The 24,343-nt window shown below is 41.7% G+C and overlaps 1 protein-coding gene across 1 annotated transcript in view; it reads right to left on the reverse strand.

Annotated features, from left to right (window-relative positions):
- CLIC4 (chloride intracellular channel 4) overlaps positions 1-24,343 on the reverse strand; it is a 75,985-nt gene that overhangs the window by 14,600 nt on the left and 37,042 nt on the right. The window contains exons 2-3 of the mRNA XM_074305813.1: positions 15,505-15,614; positions 4,800-4,925 (exon numbers count right to left, since the gene is read on the reverse strand). Coding sequence (XP_074161914.1) covers positions 4,800-4,925; positions 15,505-15,614 — 236 coding nt within the window. The remainder of the gene's footprint in view (positions 1-4,799; positions 4,926-15,504; positions 15,615-24,343) is intronic.

Genomic DNA, 24,343 nt, shown 5'->3' on the forward strand with positions numbered 1-24,343 from the left:
ACGACCCTGGTTTCTCAAAAACAATACCCACAGAGCCAAGCTCAAACTCCAGCTGCTCTCAAGCTGGGAAGGGCTCAGTGCAGGCACATTAACTGTCTGTAAAACGAGAATCAGCCTATAAGACTGGCTTATTATGAACTCATTAAGATTCTATGCTCATAAGAAATGGGAGGCTGCTATCTTCATTACTACAAGGAATACCTACCCCAAGGAAATCATGATTCCTTGGAGGATTGAAACATTCACTCACAGAACTTTAGAACCAAAAGGAACAACAGAGATGATCTAAGCCAGAGCCCTCACTTTTTTTGGTCTCTTTTTTTAAAAAACTAATTTTTCCCAATTAACACAAATGTATTTTATTTCTTCTTCCCACCTTCCCCTTAAAAAAGAAAAATAACATGCAGAATGATATATGTAATATAATAATTATTATATTGCTCATTATAATAAGCAAAACAAATTCTTATATTGGCTATGTCTAAAATAATATGTGTTAATCAGCATTCTACCATCTGTGTTGGTCATTGTGTAGATCAGAATTCTTCAGTTTTCCAAAATTTCTCACCTTATTACATTGTTGTTAATGTATAAACTGCTCCCTTCACTCTGCACCAACACATACAAATCTTCCACAGTTTCTCCAAGGCCATCCCCTCCCCCATTTTTACAGCATGATCATTTTCCATCGAACCCCTCCATCTTAGAGGTGAGGAGATTGAGACCCTGAGAACAGACATGACTAATCTAAGGAAGTACACCTAGCTAGTAATAGAACCAAGACTAGAACTGAGGTCTTCCAACTCCATACAGAGTTGCTTAACCTGGGGTCTGTGAATGTTTAAAATAAAGCTGATAACCATATTTTAGCTGAATTAGTTTCCTTTGTAATACCATATTTTTTATTTTATGCATTTAAAAACAAAGGCTTCAGTGAACTGCCAATGCACAAAAGGGCAGCTGATGATACAGCGAACAGAGTACCCAGGCCTAGAGTCAGGAAGGCCCAAGTTCAAATATGACCTCAGAGACTAGATGGGTGATTCTGAGCAAGTCACTTTACCTGTTTTTGCCTCAGTTTTCTCATGGGGGAGGGAGGAAGCACGGTACAATAAAGGCTGATACAATTTATTTTTACTACTCTTTTCCACTAATTTTTACTGCATACTGCTTTTTGAAAGTACATTGGTTTAACCTCTTTTGGGACAATGACAAAGTCTAAAAATGTGGGTGTCTAATAACAAGATGCTGATGGGTGATGGGAAATCCCATGGATGTCCAGGGTGGACATTACTTTTAGAAGCATAGGGTGTCTTTGGGGGTTTGGGAGACTCAGGGTAAAGAACAGGTCAGAAATAGATCTAAATCTGAGGCACTTCCTTCCCCCAAAGTCCACCTCTACCTGAACACACAGACACCTGAACAGTGGCTGACAGTATAAATGTTTGTTTAGAAAGGGAAATTTAGGGGCTAGAAAAGTCTACTTGGGTTCCAGGATCAAGGAAGGATCAGGACATCAGGGACAAACACAACAAAGAACACTGGCTCCAGAGCCAGAGGGCCTTTACTCGAACGCTGGCTCTGCCACTGAGCTGCATGATCCTGGGCAAGTTGCTTAACTAACTCAGGTCTCAGTTTCCTCATCTCTAAGATGGCACAGAACCCCTTGATCATGGTGGACCATTAATATTAGCTTGGTGAGCTTTCTTCATCTTTTCTTCTGCTAAAGGTCCAGGACTGTGAACCAGCATTCCCAGTACTCCGAGGCACACTAGACAACTCGGCCAGAACCGCTATCACCCGTGTCCTGTGGTGGACAGCGGGCGTCAGGTGGTCAGCCACTATTCTCATGTTCTCTGCGGAAAGAGCGGGCGCCCAAAGCTGGCAGCTTCTGGCCCAGTTCTCTCCCTCAACAGTTGGACAACCTCAGTTTCCTTGTTTGTAAGATGACGAGACTTAACTAAGGGACCTCCACAGTCCCTTGCTGGTCATGGCACTCGATGACCCTGCTGAAGAACTCCCCCTTTCTCGGGTTCTCACCAGAGGGAAGGTGGGGGAGCACACTTTAAGGCTTTGCTTTCTCTCACAAACCCTGCAGAAAAGCCAGCCCCATCTTTCTGATGGCAGCTTGCCCTTTTCCCAGTCTCAAGGTGGAAATAGGACTGCTTTTGCCCCAAATCCAAGTCTCAGATGTTCTCTCCATCAGCTAAGGGAAGAGAGGAAGTCCTTTCCCCAGAGCAGAGAACTCAACAAAGCAAGTGGTCAAGCCTGTCATTACATGGATAGGGAGAAACGGCTCTTTCATCAAGGGTTCTTCTAGATTTGAGAGAAGGCCTTGACTGGAACCTTTCATCAGTTTCTTAAATAAGTACAGAGAGGGCAGCTTCTTACACTAACCCTTCCACCTGCTGTTAATCAGTGGTCATGATGGAGCAGACAGGAGTTGAGTCAAGTACACATTTGATAACATTACATGATTTTTAATTCAACATTCATCAAGCACTTTCTATGTGCAATAGAGCGTGTTCAGTACACTGAGAAATACATTGACCTTTACTGGCTTATAATTAATCATTTAAAAATCATTTTAATAAAAAAATGAAACATAAATAAACTGAACAAAGTTATGAAAAGATGGGTAGGGATATGTAATTAATAAATCTTAATAAATGTTTCTTCACTTGATTAGTGGAGGTGACATTTTTCATTGCACCATATGAAATGATATGAAGAAAAGTTTCAGAGAAACCTGGGAAGATTTGTATGAGCTGAGGCCGAGTGAGAGAACAGAAAGAAGGAGAATGATTTATACAATAACAACCTTGTAAATAAAGACAAATAATTTTGAAAGCCTCAGGAGCTCTAATCATTGCAATCACCAACCGTGACTCCAGAGGATCCAGAAAACCGTGATTCCAACTGGACAAAGAGGGGATGGACTCAAGGTCCAGAATAAGACATGTCTCTGGACATGGCCAACACAGGATTTTCTATCTCTCTCTTTTTAAAGTAGCTATAGCTGTTTAAAAAAAAAAAAAAAAAAAAAAAAAAAAAGGACACCACCATCCTCCCCCCCAGTCCCTCAGGCTCCCGATCTAGTTGTCCTTCTGGATCCTCCCTCTCTCCCCTGCCCTATCTAAGCTGAAGCTGAGGTCTTTGCAATACACCCATCCCCCTCTCACCTTTCCCATCAGGATACTTGATGTTCCATAAAGAACTCAGGTCTTTTCTTGGCTGTCTCTCCTGACTGGAAGCTCTCCCTTCTCTGCTCTTACCCATGACCTCCCTGTCTTCCTTCAGATCCTTACTCGGGTCCTCCCTTCTCCAGGAAGTCTTCCCCAGCCCTCTGAATGCCTTCCCTCTGGTATATCTCTTCTATTTATCTTGTACAGCACTTGCTTTGTCTAGGCTGGCTTCTATGCTATCTCCCCCAAGCTCAAGGACCAGCACTGTCTTTTGTTTCTTGTGGTACCTCCAGCACTTAGCAGAGTGCACAGCACATGGAAGGCACTTAATTAAATGTTGAGTGATGTGGCTGACTGAAGAAAAAGGAAAAATGAGTGAACATGTAACAGGGAGAGAAGGGCAGCCTGGCCCTTGATGAGGAGTGAGAAGTCTCAGAGCCTTTAGGGCACCTACAATTAAGGCACTGCCCCTCCTCAGGGGCATGCAGCTTGATGGGATGGGAAAAGATGGGCTTTTCCTCATCAAGGAGATGGACTGTCTGTCACAAATGGGAAAGGGAAGAAGAAAGTAGGAGATGATGTCCAGGGATCCTGAGAGAGAAGTCGATTTCCACCAAGTAAGGGGCAAAGTTCTTGCCCTCCTGGGAGCCTGCAGGAAGGCCTCTGCAAAACACTTCCACCCCTGACTTTCTGGGATCCAAAGATTCTTCCAGCCCTGACAGGACAAGCTTTCAAGCCCCTTTAATAGACGCTGGTCAAAAGTCCCTTTCAGTTCTGAAGTTCTATGTTTAAGGCATCCTACAACTCCATCTCTGCATTCTTGGACCCCCCCTCCAGCTCAGACTTTGCAGTGATGCTATTTGTTAGGAGCACCAATGTAATGATTGTTAGAGCACGGCAGAGCTATTGCCTAAATTAAAGTCTGAAATTATCTGCAGATTTAAATAATTCAGCTGAACATTAAGTACTGTATGCTAGGCAAGGGAGAGTCAGAGATAAATAGATCTGGTGCCTACCTCCCAGAATTTATAATCCAGGAGGGGGAAGAGAAGAACATAGGACACAAGCATACATACAAACAGGTGCCCACAATAAAAGGTAAAGGATGAGACCACTTCCAGCCAGAGTGAATTATGCAATGAGAACATGACCTTAGGAAAGTGACTACTGCTGTTTGATAGACATCAACCAACCGTCTGCCCTGCCTGCCTCTGGCCAGACACTGCTGAGGCCTTGGTTAATGGAGCCTGGGTTATAACTGCTGCCTTCTCTCAAACCTAGCCTGGCTTCCTTCAACTGTTCTGAAACTGCAGATCCTCCCTTCTCTTCAGTCCAGCCAGTCCTTCTTTTTGTGACTCATCCTGCCAAAGTCTAAACTTTAGCTCAAGCAGACATTGTTATATTTAACAGAAAGTAAATACTTTGGGGGGGGAATACTCCTAATATGACTACTGTTAAATTTAAAGCATTTGCATATGAATGAGATATTAAGATCTTTTAATGTAGAGAAGATAGGATTTTCTTTTTCAAAGACCAGTTCCATTTATTCAGTGAAGAAAAAAAAAATCCAACAGTAGTATTATTTCCATGCATCATTTTTCCTTTGATACTCACTTAGGTGGGCATAAAACTAACTCAAGGAACTCCTCAATCTTGTTCACATCTGTTTTGACTTCATTGTTGAAAGTTATAAATGGTGGGTGAGTCCCTGGAGCCAAGTTCTGCAGGTCTGCAGGTTTCCTAATAAAAAAGAAAAAGAAAAAGTGTCAAAATCTAATTACTTCTTCACTTACATAGAGTGGAATATTCTTCAGCTCCCAAGGAAAAAAAAAAGATTGTCATAAACAATTATAAGATGAAATTTACTTTTTTAATTAAGTGAGTTATTTCTAACTTTATTTGGATTTAAAATAAATTTGCATTACATTGAATAAAGTACAATATGAAGGTGTGATGTTTTTCATTATAGTGAATTTTCAGGACTGAATTGATAATCTTAATAATTTCCCCAAACACACTTTATTGCATAGTCCCATATACAAGCATTCCAAGTACTATTTACCCTTCATCATTCCACCCTTAAATCAAGCCAGTACTTGTCTTTTAATAATCCAAGAACGAATTAAGAAAACTTGGTGAATTAAGTCCCCTACATAGGCTAGGCTGTCCATATGCCTTTTCAAATCAAGTAAATATTTTACAGCAAATTTAATAGAATCTAATCTTTAAAAAAAAAAAACAAATTGAAAATTCTATTTTTTCTTTGTTCTTTCTACTCACCTTCAACCATGAATTTTTTATTAGGTACTGCTGGAAATATATAGAATATACATATATATGCGTGTATGTGATGAAGAAGAACAAGAGATTTTAAAGTTTAAAAAGATCTTAGAACACAAAATGGTTTAACTGGAAGGGATCTCAGAAAGCATCCATTCTAAAGTCACTTGTTTTACACTTTAGAAAACTGAGGCTCATGAAGGTTACATGACTTTCCGAAGGTCACAGGTAAGTACCCAGCAGAGGTGATACAGCACATTAAATCTAACACAAAATTATATGAAAATAGGAATGTTGAATTTAGAAAACAGAGGAATCTACAAGGCATGCTATTTGGGAAGCAACATGGAAGAATACTAGACTATGCCATATACTGTGCTAAGATAAGGAGGATGAGCATTTCAGAAATGGAAGATAATCTGTGAAAATGGCTGGAATGCTCACCTTCCTTAGCTCCCCTACCTTCTTTCAAGTCCCATCTAAAATCTCATCATCTTCAAGAAATTATTCCAGGGTTTTTTTAATGGCAGTGTCTGCCTGGACTCTGTCTCTCCTCAGCAGTTCTCATGTCTGTGACCTCTTGTCTTCTTAGCACCCTTAGCACAGTATATGGCATAGAGTATGTGTCTAATATATGAAGTTTCATGAATCACTGAGTGACTGTGATACTGTAGAAAATTCACTGAAGAAGCCTGGGTTTCAAAATGTTTTCATTTGGAGATTTTTAGAGTAAGACATTATCTCTCTGCTCTTCCTGTCTATCATGTGCAAGATGAGGGGGGGAATACCTACATTATGAACACCATCAGGCTAAGAGACCTCTGCACTAGCTCTAAAACGCTATTCTGTGGAAGGCGCTCTGTGAGACACCACAGGATTTATAAAGTTGGAAGGACCTTGAGTGGCCATCCTGGCTACCTCAAGAAATGGCCATGCAGCCTCCACCTGTGTTTCCCAGTAGCATCCCATTTCTTCTCAAGGCAGTCAGTTTAATTGTTAGAGAATTTTTCCTGGCATCAAGTCTAAATCACCTCTTTGTTATCCCCAGCTATTCCTGAAGCCCTCTTCTCCATGACACTTTGAAAATGGCGGCCTTAGAGTTTATCTCTCCAGGTTAAATGTATCTGAAGGATCGTTAGGCTAGACCATTCTGTTTGGCCCTTGGGCACAGAGGACAAGGTAAAAACAGATGATGGGCAGGTTTACCTAAGAGAGAAATTTGGGCAATGTGGTTCTCCCTTCCTGGGGTCTGAGGTGGGGCTGGGTTCTGCTTTGGATGTTGTAGAGGCAAATCCCGCTCATGTACAGAAGGCATCTGTTGCAAGTTGGAATTCTTCCAATATTAAAATTCTGAACCTTAACAGGATTACTACAGGATCAAGAGAAAGCACTTTACAATCCTTCAAGAGATTCAGTTATATGAGGTATTGTTACTAGTGTCTCAGTTATGGAAGGCACAGGGAGCAGAACTTGAAATAAGAGCAGAGTCCCTTCCCATGGTCTGTTTTTGTTTGTAAAATTCCAGAAGTGGTAAATTTTTCTTTTCTTTCTGCTTTGGTTCTGGGTTCAAAAAAGGAGATATTGGAGGGAGGGGAAGAAAGAATAGCCAGAGAAGGAGGCAGGAAGAAAGGTCAAGAAAAGGTGAAGTGAAAGAAGTGAAAGAAGATAGTAAAAGAAAGGGGAAATCAAAGTTGGAAAGGAAGAAAAAGAGAGTAGAAGGAAAGAAGGAGAGGAAGAAGAGGAGAGCAGTGAGCTAGAAAATGGTCATCAGTCACCTCAATTAAAACATGTTTCTAACAGGTATTTTGTTTCAGCCAGTCCAGTTCTAAGCCATCTACTGAAAATCTAGTTGTAGCTCATTAGTCCTCCAAACAGAGAAAGACAAAACACTTAACATAATGTAATGGTGATGTTTTCAATCCTAATTCTTTTACATCATAAAATCAAATCCATTAAAACAATAGATCTATAAAACAAGAGTTAAGAGAACTCTGGACTCAAGTATTTGTGTGCCATATATTGTATCGAGGTTATATTGTAACACATGTAAAATGTATGGGATTACCTGCCATGGGGGGAGGGAGTGGAGGGAGGGAGGGGATAATTTGGAAAAATGAATTAAAAAAATATGTAAAAAAAAAAAAAAAAAAAGAATGCCTAAAATAAAGAAAAGGAAAATGATAAAAGAAAAAAAAAAGTATTTGTGTGCAAAAACTTTCTATTTCTATTGCTTGAATTATCCACCCAACTTTGATTCCCATGAGGACTCTGGTAAGTGAAGTGCTGAAAAGATGTCTGTTTTAATGGGATCAAAAAGTATTTTGCATTTATCTATTCTGAGATAACCTTGAAAGGTATTAACTGATTTTAAACAGCACACTACTGAAGGTACAATAAATACAATAAATACAAAAAAGGTACCTCTAAAAACATGAAAAGAATGACAGTTCCTGCCCAAAAGTTGAGATTCCAGAGGAGTGTGACCACATATGAGCAAGATCTGCTCTAGAAGGTGAGGAAAGATGGACCTGAAACAAAAGGGATGTAGGAAAAAAGGTGACAGTGCTTTTTGTTGGGAGAAAGGAAGAAGGGGGCTTCACATCTATAGAAAAGAATTTCTACAGGCAGAAGAGAAAAGAGGCAGAACCCTGCAAAAAAATAGAGAAAGCCTTTGTAAAACATGGGAGGCCGATGCCCAGCTGGAGAGTGAGGAGTCCCATTTGGCTGGAAATAAAGCTGAAAAGCCGTGACTGCAGAGGATCAGAGCTCCAACTGCCACCACCGACGGGGAGTGACCCCCAGAAGATGCAGACATCCCAGGCCCAGCTGACAAGGGCTTTCCTGGCTCACCTTCTGTGTAGCAGGGAGGATTCTCTCTGGGCAGTGTCAGGGTAAAGGGATAGAGATGTTAGAAAAGAAAAGTAGAAGAATTGTATAAAATGGTGCAGTGACCTATGCAGAACATAACAATATATGGCCAGATACACTGTAAAGAAAAAATCTTGGAAAGACTCCAGAGCTCTGACTAGAGCATGGGGCTGAAGCAGCATGGTGACCAGCTGCTAACAGGTGACAGACTCAAGATGCAGAATGCAATGTGTCAGTGGACACAGTCAATGTGGGAATACGCTTTGCTCTGAATATTGGTACAAGGGTTTTGTTTTTCTTTTTTTTCCCCCAGTTAGATAGGAGAATAGGGGTGTAATGGGAGATAGAACCAGGACAAGGCTGGGGCACCTCCTTACAGAAAGAAGAAAACAAAAGTAAAATAAGGAGATCAGAGAGAAGCAGGGCAGCTCTCACCATTTCTCAAGGGGCCAATTCCATCTCTGGACAAAACTTTCCTGACTATGATTCCTTCTGGTCCTCCTTTTTTATCTTTTTTTTTTTTTTTTTTTTTTGGTGGGGAAGGGAGAGGGAAGGTAAAGAAGGTAATGAGGGGAATAATCTACATGTTGAATTCATTACATATTTTAAAAGAAAAATAATCAAATCACAATCTGATATACAATCTCATTCTACAGAGTATATATTTGGTGTTCAAGTTAGAATTTAAATAAATCTTTATCTAAAAGGAGACATTTGAGCTAGAAGAATTCTAATTTCCTTGCAGCTCTAACATTCTATGAGAACATGGCTAATTCAGAAACACTTAAAAAAAAAAAAAAAAAAAAACCAACCCTGAAGCCTCCTAAAGCAACAAGCCATAAGTGGCAAAAAGAGGCAAATAGCACAGCTTTCTGAGCTGTTTCCATTATGTCCCTTTTTTCAGACTGTTTCTCATGAACAGAAATCAACTCCTGAATTCTATGTCACTGCTGTGTAATTATTTATGAACAAAAACTGACCCCTGCATATTAAAACCAATTAACTGTGGGTGAGTTCACTAATCAGAAACAATTGCATTCATAAGAGCAACAGAGGGTGGTGCTTCTTGGCGAGCCCCTTAGAGCTACAATTACAGGTTTCTGACCAATACCAATAATGTCTCAGACAGTATGAGGCTTGCCCAAGTTCTGCCTGGCACTACCCCAAACTGCAAAGGCCTTGGTTGAGGTTGGGTTCCAGGAGGCTAGGAATCAGAGAGCTCAGACCTTTAGGCAGGAGCTCTGACACTGTCCTAGGAGCCTTCTGGATGTGGGCCACTGGGAGATGGGTTCTGATCTTCCAGAGGAATTCTCTGTTCCAATGCCATCAGTCACAAACTGCCCACCGGGAGGGAGGTCTGCAGGGCTGCTGGCCAAGGGAGCCCATCATGGCCTATGCCCAAAATGCTAAAAATTCCCAAGTCCCTCTCCCCAGCCAGCTGGAGCAGCTGGGGCAAGCTGCATTTGTTCACTGTAGCTGTTATCTGTGCAAGAAATCCCCTTCTGAAGACTAGCTGGGAGGCTTTAGGGCTGCAGAGCACCTTACGTGCAGGATTTCATGTCACTCTTGAAACAAGCCCGTCTGGGTCAGGGACGATTGCCCCCATCACAGTAAGGAAGAATATGAGTCTCAAGAAGTCAGTGACCATCCAGAGAATCCTGCCAAAAAGCAGCAGGGCTGGGCTGGCTTCTCTGGCCCCACCTTTTCACTGCAGGACTTGCTGCTTCCTGGAGACCAGCTTATTCAGGCCCTGAGGAGATGCTTGTGAAAACCCCTACTGAGAAAAGGAATTTGTGGCCTTGCCTCTGACCTCATGCCCCAGCCATCTCTGCAGGTAAAAGTGCAGACCCAGAGCTGAAGGGCGACTCCTGAAGACCCTCTTTGGAAGAAAGATGGGGCCATGGGCTGCCCAGGCAGGAGGCTGGGCCTCAGACAAAGGAAGGCGAGGGGCTCTCCTTTGTCCTCCTGGGGAGTCCCACTCACTAGATGGTCAGCAGGGAAATGCCCCGAGAACCTCTCCTCAGCTTCCTCCAAAACCCCCCACTTTTGATCAATGGTCACCCCCTCTGACTGGGGTCAGTCCCCAGTGACCACCTAGCTTCACAAAGACTCAATTCTTGAGAAAGCCAGCTGGGGTGTCCACAGAGGCAACATGCAAGAGAAGCCCCTTTGACTCCCCCCCACCCAAAGCGGATGAGTGACTTTGGCCACTAACTGTCTGGAGCCGGGATGTTTGCTTTGGGAAAGGAAGGAAGTCCGAGGGGATGAGATCACCTCCCCCCCACTCCCCACTGTGCTGCCCTTGCCAAGAGAGAGCACTGAAGGCCCGGCCGGCTTTGTTTCTGATTCAGCATCAAAAGCAAACCAAACGACTCAATTGCTTCTTCCCTGGTTCACCCTGAGTAACCTTGGACAACAGAAGACATTTTCTCATGAGTGATGGTGCTCACATCGACGATTCTGGAAAAGGATGGGTTTCTTGTATATATAACAATTACAATTCTCATCCCCATTTCTCAAAACCATTGTTAAGGGATCCTCTCCCTCCCCCATGTCCCAGCAGCTCTCCCCAGATCCCGGCCCCTTCTCCTATCCCACTCACCCCCATCCCTCAGCCCTGGGACAAAGAAAACCCTGATCCTAAGCCAGTTCTGGCTCCTCTTAGTTAGCTTGGGACCTTAGTAAGTCACGTTCCAGCTGCCAGATCTCAGTCTCCTGATCCTCTCAAGTGAGAACCCTCCTGTCTCTCCCTTCCCACTGCAAGAGCACTTAGGCAGGGCAAGGACTTTTTTAGAACAGAGCCCCAGATAGAAGATTCTCCTCTGCTTCCCCCACAAACAGGGAGTTAACATCCTCAGGCAGCATGCTGCATTACTGAACACGGCTTCAATTTTAAGGGTTTTGTGGCTTCCATTTGCCCCTTGTAGCCTTTACCCCCTGGTCCTAGGTCTCTCTCTTAGGTTTGTCAATAGTAACTATCTGTGCTTCTGGTGATACAGAAGATAACAGGAAAGGCTGCTGGTCACTGACGTGAAGAATGTCAGTCAGGTACCCTGGAAGGTGGAAGGAGTTTGTAAGGAGCTCAAACCTGGACTGGATCGCTTATCAGATGGAAAGGAAATATGGGAAGGGAGGGAAGGAGGGGGAAAGGAGGAAGGAAACTAAAGAAGCATTGAAGCACCCATTCTGTGCAATTAGTGTGGAAAATAATTTACAGACATTATCTCATTTGATGACCAAAGATCAAGCCCTAAACATTCCTGGCATTGACACCACCTGACACACTAACTAATATTACCAGACACACTAATGTTTTAGCACTCTGAAGAATTCAGGAAGACAGCCTCTCCTGCAGGCCGTCCCAGGACCAGCCAGTCTCTGCACTTGGAGACCCCTTGCCCCTTTTCCTAAACTGTCCACAGGGGAAATGCTAGAGGCCTCCTTCCAGGCTCTGGGAGCATCCTGTCCTGTGCATCCTCACTGACAGATGCCATTCTCCTACATGGATCCTCCCTTCCAACGCACCTCAGCCATGTACATGTCAGCCTTTGGAGTCCCCAACAATTTTAATCCTCCAAACTGCTGAAGCTCATCACCACTGGGAGAGCCCTGGACAGGCAGCAGTGGGCAGCCTGCGTCCCTTTACCCTTCAGCCAAGGGCCCATGTCAGGGGAACTCTAAATTCTTTTTGAGCTTTTGATTCTTTGAAATCTGTTTCGCCTCTAAGTTCTCTAAACACAATATGCAACACGAATAAAAAATGAGGTTCAGATTTGCTTTTTTCTTTTTCATAAAAACAACTCCTACAAAAGCACTCATGGTACCAGTCATGTTTATACTGGCAATCAAGCTAAGGAAACTAATTCAAAGACTCCATAGGGTTCCATGAATACCAGTGGAGTTATTAGCACAGACAGCAACTCAAAAAAGATCTCCCACAGGGCCAACCACAGCTGGAAAAGGATTTGTTCTTATGGAAAAGGTGTCATGTGACAATCATTTTATCCACAAGTAGAATGGGTTTCTAAGAGTCCCTTTATTCCCCATCGGTCTCATTAGGGGACTGTTTTTGTCTCAAGACCTCTAGAATTGAGCACTTATCCTTAAAGGCAGAAAACTGAGTACATTAAAGGCCTCTTTTCACCCACACATATGCAAAAAATATAATCATAATTTTTAAATCCATTTCACAAAAGACATTTTAAATTCTTTGTGCTTTGCTTTCCATAATCTCAAAGTACTCACTGATGCAAAAGTTCATCTTTTTTTAAAACCAGTATTCTCTCCTAGTAATACTACCATGACTGCAAATCATGGTCCACTATGATCCCAGAAAGCAGAGAGCCATGATGGTGACATAGCCCCAGTTATCCCTCATACTTAAGATGTGATATAAAAGGCCTATTAAAGGTATTATATATTCAGAAAAGACCAGTTGTAGGTTGAAAAAAGGCAATAACAGATGGGCAGCTACTCTCCTCAATTAAAGAAGAAAAATTCTCTCTCTCTCTCTTTTTTTTTTTTTTAAACTTTTTGATCTGATTGTTCTTGGGCAGCAAGATAATCGTATAAATATGTATGCCTATATTGGATTTAATATATAATTTTTTACCATGTCTAACATATTGAATTACATGCCATCTGGGGAAGGGGTGGGAGGAAGGGGGGGGAAATAAGAATACAAGATTTTTCAAGGTCAATGTTGAAAAATTATCCTTGCATATGTTTTGAAAAAACACAAGAAGGCCCAATAAGTAGACTGCTTACAAAGGGCTCAGAGAAGATCATGGGTAAAATGTGCAAAAGAGGTGAGTGTACATGAAGCAAGGAATCACTGGGATAATAAGTTCCCGGTCTCACTTATACATTGGAGCATTTTAGGCGTGCATTTGGATTTTAAAAAGCAAAGCAGTATATAAATTACTTTTTGTTGCTTCTTCTCTTTTCCTGTGGATTACACAATGTGCTTAAAAGTTACTCTGTAGTGTTAGGAAAAAGAATGATTTCTAGAGCCAAGAATTTGAAGGGGAAAAAAAAAGGGTGCTAGAAAGTTCTACATCCCCCAATACTGTATTCCCTAGTGTGAGTAGTGTTTGTGCAATTTCCTTTGCACTCAAATATTCCCCTATTTTAGTATCAACTAATATGTCTGAGGAATGGAGAACTCAAAAGCAAGTATAGCATTATTCAAATTCAAGCACACTATTACTCAAATATTCAGATAGGTCTCCATCCTTTTGGGAACTGTGGATTTCCATAGCTCATTTCAGAATTCCTGAGTAAAGTATCACAATTGAGCATTGTATGGAGTAAAGTAACTCATTCAGAGGAGGGCCGACTCACTTGTTCCAAGCCAAAAATGGGATAGGAAAAATCCCAGTATTTTCAGCCGCAGTCAGGGCGTGTGCCTGGTGGCAAGATCTATTCTTAGGAACTGTAACCAGGATGTTTCCTTTTGGGGTTGGGATCCATCCAGGGGTCTCCCTGACAGATCTGAATGCACGAGGAATTCACTCCAAACGCAAGGTGACACCCCCCCCCATGACTGCCCTCTTTCAAGAGTGCTAGAGTGAGGTCACCTCGCCCTGGGACCATGCAATTAAGGCTTGCTCTCCCAAATGTGATGTGGCAGAGATCCCAGCACAGAGCCTAGGCTAAAAGCGGCTTCTCAGACCTGGGTGACTTCAGCCTAATCATTTCCCTTGCCTGGATGATCTACTCTCCTCTGAAAAACAGTTAATAGCAGATCAGACCCCTCAGGGTTGGGGGGGAGAAAGCTCTGTGAGTCTGAGCCACCTGCTATAGTGCCTCTGCACCCCGATGCTCCGAAGAGGGACCTGCTTCTTTGGGGTTTTCTGAGGCATCTCACAACTCCACATTTTCTCCTTCTACAGCTTCTTTCATTATAAAAGTCCTTCTCCCCTTTACAATCTAAATCTGCCTTCCCATGAAAGAAGTGGTAACAGCAAGAAGATATTTCTTCCCAGGACTCCCAAAAGCGGCAGCAGGGAAGCCCAGAGGACAAGTCGGGGCAACTGAGGCACTGAAATCACTACCTGGAAGTCATCCTCACCTGCTTGCTATAAGTAAACTCCACATCTGTGAAACATGAGGAAGGGAGGGAGGGAAGGTCGTACGCAGGACAGCCTGAGTATGGGAAGCTTTATGAAGGCTCTGGGATGACCCCAGGATGGCTGGAAAGGAGACACCCCACCGTGGGGCAGCTCTAACCACCAGGCACATTTTGAGAACACCTGAGAGTTCTTATGGCAAAAACGTGGCCAAACTGTCACTGACCAGGGCTCCAGGTGCAGCACAGCACTCCCCGCTCAAAGACCCCTGGCAGACGAGGATGCAGGCCACCTGACTGAGCTTCCTCCCTGAGGCCTGGCTCCCAGGCTTGTTTGCCACCTGAGGTTAGACTAGGATAGCCCCCGAGCACCGCCCTGTCCAATGGACAGCCCATGCCTGCCGACTCTCTACCAAGACCCCTTCCAGGGGTCTCCAAGCAGCTCCCTCCACACCATGGAGAGGGAGTCTCTCTTCAGCCTCTCATGGAAGCCAAATCTCTTTCAAGTGACAGGGCGGATAATTCTAGCTATACTCCACTCAGGAAAAACTCAACATCATATCCATCTGCACATTTTAGAGATGGAGACGACCCAAGAGATTCCTCAAACCTCCCCCCCCAATTTTGCAGATGAGAGTCCCAGAGCACTGAGGAGTGGAAGACCCTAGGCGTGCGGTACCTCTCCACTTAACAGATGGCTCCTGCTCCTCAGCAAGGATCTCGGGGTCACCACCAGGTGCTCCAGAAGCTCAGCCCTCAGCCTCCTTACCCACTCCTGGATATCCCGAGAGCCTGGCAAGAAAGCAGTGTTGTTACGGATTCCTGCGATCTTGGAGAAATTTCATGATTTTCAGGCTAAAACTCAGCTACTCAATAAATCTATGGTAGAACTGAAGGAAGTTTCTAGCAGGAGTACTTGTGAGGGAAGATACATAATTGCTGACTCTGGCTTCTGAATAGGGATTATTACATCCAGGTGGCTCCAATCTGGCCAGAGTATTCTGGCTGTGATGCTTACAGAGGAGGAAAAAACCCAGCAAAATTTGTGAAATAACTCAGGAGAGACCAAGTTTATTGGAGAGAAGGGCCGAGCTTCCTTACCTTTTCAGATCAACAGTCGTGACACTGAATACTACGCCTTTGAGCCAAAGGATCATGAAAAGCCTCTGGGAGAAGGGACAGTTTCCTATGCTCTCTCCATCACTGCCAGCCTGAGGAACACAGAAGAAGACCAAGGTTAGGTAAAAAATTAACACAGGATTAAGGGGAAAGGAGATAGGACATTTAGAGAAAGAATAATTTAATTCAGCCATCTATTAAGAGTCAAGTCAGCCTTCCATCACTGTACTAGGTGTACTAGGTGAAAAAAAATCAAACCTAGAACCTCAGGCATCAGAGGAATCTCAGGGGCCAGCTGGTCCCTAAACAAGGATTATCTCTACACCCTACTCTTGTCCTCAAGGAGCTTCTACACTAATGGGGGCAGATAATAGGGGATCATTAAATAGAATGCAATGAGACCATAAGATCATGAGTCAGAGGAGAGAAAATTTGTTGCCAGGTTATAGGTGGGTGGAGCAGACATGAAGAAGCTCTATGGAGATGGTGCCATTTGAGTCGGAAAATTGTTGAGTAATCCCAACAAGCAAAGATGGCCAGGAGAGGGGTTTGGAGAAAAGAGGGCAAACATGGCTAGCATAAGTAGTAGTATAAGCAATGACATGGAAATGAAAAAGAAAGGAATCACAAAATCAGATTTGGAGCTAGAGTCTTAACCTGTATATGAATTTATCTTGTTTTTTGAAAACATTTTGATCACAAGTTTTCAATAGAATTTACTTTTTTTGCAAATCCTATATGCTTTATTTCATGCATTAAAAAACATTCTGATATAGAAATCCAGATTTCACTGGACTGCCAAAAAAAAAAAAAAAAAAAAAGATTAAGAACTCCTGAATCAGAGGCAGATACAGCCCTCAAGAAGCATCTAAACAATCCTCTTCTTTTACAGATATGGAAGCTGAGATTTTCAGAGGTGAAGTGACCCATGGTCATGAAACACTGAGAGTCAGAGATAAGATTAAAACTTAGGTCTTGGCCTCAAGTTCAAATTTCTTAATATCCCACAATTGCATTAGGTGAAAGGGAATAGTGTGGATTAAGGTTAGGAAAGACAAAGCAGACCCAGATTAGGAAGGCCTTGAATATCAGGCTATGAAATATGAACTTTATTTGGTAGACAACAGGGAACCATGGAGGGTTACACTGTCATCCCTGAAGTCCAGGAAAGGTCCTTTCAGTGTGGTTGCATGGTACACAAAACAGGAAAAGAACGGGAGGAATGGCCTGAATGAGGAGGCACTTCCAAGCAGACAGGCAAGAGGTCGAGGTGCTTTATTTTGTGACTCCCAGCTTCCTTTGGGGGGGACCTGGAGGGACAATCTCCTTGCTGCTGATCAGAGCTGGCCTGAGACAGACCAATCTCCAATACCCCAGAAAGCAGAAGAGGACAGAGGGCCTGGGGGAAAGGTGAAGGATGGAGGAGCTGGGGGAGAGGTCCAGGCCATTCTTCCTGGGCCCCCGACGGAAGCTGCCTGGGGATGGGCCTTCCAGTTCCATCTCCTGGAGATCCACACTTGAAGGCTTCCCAGTTTGGCACAAATGGTCAGAGTTTACAATCCACTGGGGACAGGCCTTTAGCAATGAAGGCAAGGAGCAGAGGTGGCTTTTTTAATGACTCTGGTCACACAATTGTTAAGTACCAAAGGTAGGATTTAAATCCGTGTTAAAACCCAGTCTCTAGACTGCAAGTCTGGAATTCTTTGCACACACCAATGAAGAGGACACTTTTCCCGTATAAAAAAGCCGGGGGAGCCGACACAGTAACCCTCATCCCTTCTGTGGAAGCCCCTAAAAAAACCGTGACAATGCTCACGACGACTTTCTCCTACCACAAAGCTGCTCCATTTTCCAAGCCCCCTGACTAGTGCAATGGTGAGGGTGGCAGCTCAGCAGTGGGCAGCAGCCCCATCCAAACTGTTCCTTCCCATCACAATGGAGCCATAAACAGGAAAGTTCAAGAAGTCTGATCCTCTGTGATTTTTAAGAAATTTCCCCGAGTTGACAGAAAACTATTCTTTAGCAGATTTCTTGCTCCCTATAAAGAATGGGCAGCTCTAGGAATACTCGAACTCCCTCCTGCTAAGGATGAATCCAAGTCTCTGAGGGAACCTTCTAAGTGTCCAGGTGGTGCTGACCAAAACAAGAGCCTCAGAGGAGAAAAGTAGACTGGGGAGTGAATGGGTGGTGGTCAAGGGCTTTTGGCCAAAATGCCGCCTGGGTGGAGGCTGCCCAGCTCCCACAGACCCAATCTAGCAAAACTCTGAAATTTGTGACCAGTCAAATAAAGATCCCGAGACTGATAACAGTTATTCTCCAAGAATATGAAATGGAAGTTTTTGAAGAAGAAATCAAAAGTATATCATATATCTATATATAGATAGATATTAAAAATGCTCTAAATTATTATTGATCAAAGAAATGCAAATTAAAATAGTTTTGGAGATCATCTCAGCTATCAGATTAGCTAAGATGATAGAAGGGGAAAATGACAATGTTGGAGGGAATGTGGAAAAACTGGGACACTAATACACTGTTAGTGGAACTATTATTTGATACAAGCATTCTGAAGAATAATCTGGAATTATGCCCAAAGAGTTATAAAACTGTATATTCCTTGACCCAGTGATATCACAACTAGGTCTGTTTTCCAAGGTGATCAGGAAAAAATTAAAGGGAAAAAAACTTATTTGTTCCAAAATGTTTGTTTGTATAGGCAATTGGGGTTAAGTGATTTGCCCAGGGTCACACAGCTAGTAAGTGTTAAGTGTCTGAAGTCAGATTTGAACCCAGGTCCTCCTGACTTCAGGGCTGGTGCTCTCTCCACTCTATCCTAGCTACCCCTATGTTCTAAAATATTTATAGCAGTTTTCTTTGTAGAGAACTAGAAATTGAGGGGATGTCTCAATTGGAGAATGGCTAACCAAGTTGTGGTCCATGATTATGACATAATACTCCTGGGCTGTAAGAAATGACAAGTTGGTTGATTTTAGGAAAAAACATGAAATAATGAAGAGAAAATCAGCAGAACCAAAAAAATGGTGTATGTAGCAACTGCAAATTATTCTTCAAGTATTATAAATACTCAAACCAACTACAAAAGACCTATGAAAACTCCAGAGAAAGAACTGATAAACAGAAGGATATTAAATATGGTTTTATATTTATTTATAAAACTGTGTCAAATAGTGGTTTTCTCTAGTGTAAAATAGAAAAGAGGGAAACAGTTTAGAATTTAAAGTGTAACAATAATAAAGAAATAAAATTTAAATAAAAAAGAAAGAAATCCAATGACAAATTACAATAAGTGACTTCTCCTACTCCATAAGAATTGTACAAGTCAACCAGAAGGTCACAAGAGCTAGAAAAGGGAGCCACCAAAACTAGCACCTGCACGGGCAAACCAGACTACCTACCATCTCTCAATGTGTCTAGGGACAGATAATGGGGATCTTGGAAACCCTGAGACTCAACTAAGAGATTAAAAATGAAACAAAAGATCTGGAGGAAAGAACTGGAAGAACACAAACTGATTGAGAAGATGGTGCTCAAGCGTGAGATTTGGATACTTGCAATAAGTCTTATAAAATAATATAATGGCTCCTTGCCAGAGATGAAGGGCACCTAAGAAAGGTTGGTAATGACATTATTTAAATAATTGAAGTTGAGTAACCAAGCTTGGACCCAAAGAGATGTAAGAAGGTACCTTCCTTCCCCTGGCCTTTTGGTTTTGTTTGTTTGTTTGTTTGTTTAAACAAAAATGGGAAGATTATGTGTGTGGAACATTTCAGATAGATGTCTGATTTCTCTGATGTGCTGATTAGTTTTGCTTAAAAATTTTTTTTTTCTTCCTCTGGGAAGAATAAGAGAGGAATAACTTAGAAAATTTAAATGACGTAATTTTTTTTTATTTTTTAAATACTGTTATTGCTAGAATATATTATAATATATAATATAATATATATGTTAAATAACATGTATAAGACTGCCTGCCATCTGGGGGAGGGGGTTGGGGGAGGAAGGGAAAAAAATCTGAACAAAAGTAAGTGCAAGGGATAATGTTGTAAAAAATTACCCATGCATATGTACTGTCAAAAAAAAAGTTATAATTATAAAATAAAATAAAAAAACAAACAAATAAACAAAAACAAACAAACAATAAATAAATAAATTTTTTAAAAAATGAAGTAAATAAATAAATAAAATCCAAAAAAAAAAAAATGCTGTTATTGCCTAGAGTCTTGTAGATCTAACCAAAGGAGTTTAAACTAAAAAGACGGGAGGAGGAAGACAACTGTCTATGAAAACCAATAAGCAAAATAACACAGTAAATAGCTATATTATACAAATCACAGTTGCTCCAGTTCTCCAGCAGATTTAAGAATGTTAATGATGTTAAGAATGTTAACTGCTGTTGTTATTACTAATAAAAGTTTATCAGCAAAGTAGTAATTTACAATTATTTTTCCATGATAGTTTTATGTTAATTTAGTTATCTAGCTTATCTTAGACCCTTCTAAACTATAACCATAGGCAAGCTGCAAATGAGATGAATCAGGAAAAGATGCCACCTTCTTCTACACCCCCTATTTCAGTGGCAGCAAAACACCAGTGTGGGCAGCTTCTCTGCTCTTCCCTTGGACAGGCTCGCATGGGCTCACCTCTGCCAGAATGCCCCTCCAGCTTCTACTTCTCTCTCTCACAAAAGGAATACAAGTCGCCTCTACCATGGGGATTTCTACATTAGCCTCTCTTCTTCACTCTCCCCCTCTACAAGTCATAGGGAACACAGCTTACCCAGCAACCACTGGACAGCAGCCCATGGACTTGGATCAAAAGAATAACAGCTTCCCAAGCTACTCTAAGCCACTCCCCCCACCCCAGCTCGCAGTGAGCCACAGCCCCAAGGTAAGTCACACAGCTGGCCTTCAGAGAGAGGCTGCGAGGCCCTCCGTCACTGCCTCTGTGGCCTGGCAGAAAGTGCCCTCGCGCACTCCGCTGCCATCACCTTGGAGACTAATTACCAACTGCCCCATGAAAAGCCATTGTCAAGTGGTTTCAGGAGAGGGAAACGTGTTTTATATGTTTAAAAGTAAAGGATGGCTTCCCCTGCATTGTTTTCTACCAAGTTTTTCCCTCCAAACAGCAAGTATCCAGTGTTCTTGGAGCTCCATTATGGCTCACAAACTAGCCTTTGTAGGCTGCTGGGCACCTAGCCACCATTTAGAAGGTTGTTTATAGAAATGTGTTCAGGATTCCAAACACCTAAGTTACAAATGAACTTTAAAAACACAGTCCATTTGTCAGTTCAAACAGCCTATGCATTTTAAAAGCCATGGTCAATAGCAATGGCACACAGTTCCATCATTAATTACATTTAATCAGTCAACTGTCACATCAAACTCATTGGGTTCAAAACAGAGCTTCCCTCTACCCATCCATGCCCCCCAGTCCTACCCTCCGTGTGGTTTCCCTCCAACCACTGAGCCCAGCACCTTCTCCCAAGGCATTGCCCTTGGGTCTGGTCAGGTGCCAGTTGGGTCAGTTTCGCCCTCACACCCTGGCACCACCTCCTGCCTGGACTTCTCCCACCCTGCTTCTGGCCTGGAGGCCCCAGCCTCTGGGGGCAGTCCTGTGTCCAGTCCTCACTCCTCTCACCGCTCTGTCTGGCAATCCAGACTTCACCACCGCACAGTCCCTTTTCCAGCCTTTTCCTATCAGGACCTAGGTTTGAGGGCTGAGAGACCATCTTTCTTTCTGCTTAATTTGCATTCCCAGTACTAATACAGGGCCAGGCACAGTGCTTTTAATCAATGCTTATGGGCATCTCATCTCCAAGTCCAGAGGGGTTTTCTGCTCCACCCTGCTGCTACTTACTCTATCTGCATTTATCTATTTGGCCCCCCTGTATTTATCTGTCTAAAACTGTCCCAAATCATGCAGCTTGGGATAAGATAGCCAAAAACCACTCAGAGGGCCACATTCCCTGCACAGGAGCTCAATCTTCTCCTGCTGACCCAGTGATCATCCGTGTAAAAACTTATACTCAAGACAAGGCTCTCAAAGTTGCTGTTTCCCATCCACCACAGGCAATCCCAATGAAATCAATAATTTAATGTATTTAAGGAAAAGCAAGTTTAGTAGCCTTTCCACGTGAACTGGCTATCACTGAACTAGGAAGCCAGTTGTTCACCTCACACTTCTTTGTGGTTCTGAGAGATAACAAATGCTTCATTCTGATTTATCACTTAATTGTGCAAATACAAAAAAGAAAATTTCAGAGTTTACCTACTAAAGTTGCAATAGCCTTACAAAAATTCTACATGATGCATAATACTTTCCTTGAAGACCATTACTGAAGTCACTGACAAAAAAAAAAGGAACTAGATAATGTCAATTCTTGTACCATTTTCCAGATAATTCAAAGTTATACAATTTATGCATACAAATAACATCTGCCTGTTTCATGTTATAACAGTGTGGAATTGTTCAAATTGGGGGAAAAATCGTTTGGAGGCATGATTCAAATGGGGATAATAAAAATGCAATCCCCTCATTTTACAGATAAGACCCAGAGAGGTGAATGTCCAAAACCATGCAACTGGGTATGTAGCTCAGGGTTCTCTATTCAAAAGCAGGCATCTAGTTCTTTATAGACTGTGTACTTGTACAGATACCTCACAGATCTGTGAGAATAAATATGAAAAGACTACAGGCTTAAGATATGATATTGTTCTACCTAAAACTTTACATTTCATTCCACCTATCAAACTTCTTCCCATTCATATAATATAGAAACACACTATAGTTCTTAAATGAGTATTAAAATTCTGATGCTATGAATGGACCCCAGGCCACAGAATTAATCAGGATCATTATTAAAATGATGCTTTAAACCAGATGCACCACTACCATATGACAAATCCCCTAGAGAAGAAACATGCTATAGCATTTGCACGAAATTTTTGATAGCCACACTAAGATACTTGAAATTTTTCACTGAAGAAATGTTCATAGATTCAGAAAATCTAAACAATGGAAGGGAGAGTATGCAAGGTCAGACTGATCTGCTTTTGATCCAGGAGCATTTCTCAAAAAATTTTTTGCTAAAAATGATTCAGCTACTTTTATTTTCTAAATGACAGACATTTATTTGACAATGACAGAAGCATTTTTCATACCACAAATGCTGGTTGTTACTCCTCTAAAGGCACACCATGGTGAAAAATTATTAGAGTTCAAATTGTAGCTGTATTAGTTAACTGTGAAAGAACCTCAGGGATATTAATAGTGATTTAAAAAAAAAAAAAAGGAAAATGCAAGCTATTTGCAACAGTGTGAAAAAAATATCCCAAATAAAATAATAATAATAATAATAATAATAATAATAATAATAATAATAATAATAATAATAAAGAAATGGAAACTCAAACAACTCAATGGTTCCACTCATCAGACTGACAAAGATGGCAAAAAAAAAAAAAAAATGACAATTCTTGGCAGGGTTTGGGAGGACCAGCACATTAATGCACTTCTGGTAGTTCTGTGAATTTAGAATTATATCCCCAAAGTCACTAAACTTAACCCTAAACACACATACACACACACACACACACAAAGGAAAAGGACCCATACACAGGGGGGGAAAAACCCAACTTTCGGTTATAGCAATAAACTGATAACCAACAGAGTGAAAGGAGACAGAACTGGGATAGAAACTTATGATTTCACTGGCATAGTAATAACGATTATATTATTAAAAATACAAGAAAATAAGAAAAAAAAGTGTCAATAAAACAAGAGAAGGAGAAAGATAAGCAGATCAGTGGCAGTCCTATGTGTCAAACTGAATATATAATTTAAAACAAATGATGTACATAATAGAGATTCACAGTTTCATACACAATTCTTCTATTACTCTGTAATATTTTTCTTTAAAATATAATGTTCTCTGGGAGCAGATTGCTTGGGGGCCTCCTGGAGCAGCCTTTGTTTCAATTCAGTGTAACAATCACTCCAAATGTAGCTAAAAGTCCAAATCCTTTATTTTCTCTTTCCTTCACTTGGGGCTTGGCTAGCTTTTCTGGAGGCCTTCCGGATCTTAGTTTCCATGTTCTCCAGAGGACAGACTGCCACCACTTCTCTGTCTTCCTCACTTCTGCCCAACTGAATCCTGGCTTCTCAATCTCTCTGAGTCCCTCTTTGGCCCTGAGAACTTCTAGCTTATATGCTCCACACTGAGTATATTCCATCATTATATCACTAGGAAACCATTATTTGTTGTAGGATTAAATCAATGCTAAATTAGATTTAACCACTGTCTCCTCACTTCACTTAGTACTTTGTTTCAAATACTGGCCCATAACATCTCCTTGTAGGATCAGATCAATCATACTGAAACATGCTAAATTAGATAATTATTGTCTCTATCTTAGCACCTTGTAAGAATCATAACATAAGAATCATAACATCTCCCGATTTCTTTTGGTTTACAACATAGGTGGTCATGACCTCCCTGACTTTTCAAAGAGGTGAGAACTCCAAAAAAGAAGGTGATCACGCTCTCCCTGAGGTCTCAGGAAGGGAGGTGAAAACACCAAAGGAAATGGGAAGTCAAATCATATTAGCAGGTTTCTAAAGGGGCTCAGTTGAAACAGGTACACATAAATCCATCAATAGGGGAGGTATTACACATAATTACATAAATTGCCTAAGTACATAGTAACATAACACAGGCTAGTAGTGATGTAACAAATCACATGAATCAACATGAGGAATCATACAAGTCCATATTTCTAGGACTAGAAATATGTCCAAAATT

Source organism: Sminthopsis crassicaudata, chromosome 3 (assembly GCF_048593235.1).
Source record: "Sminthopsis crassicaudata isolate SCR6 chromosome 3, ASM4859323v1, whole genome shotgun sequence".
Lineage (NCBI taxonomy): Eukaryota > Metazoa > Chordata > Mammalia > Dasyuromorphia > Dasyuridae > Sminthopsis > Sminthopsis crassicaudata.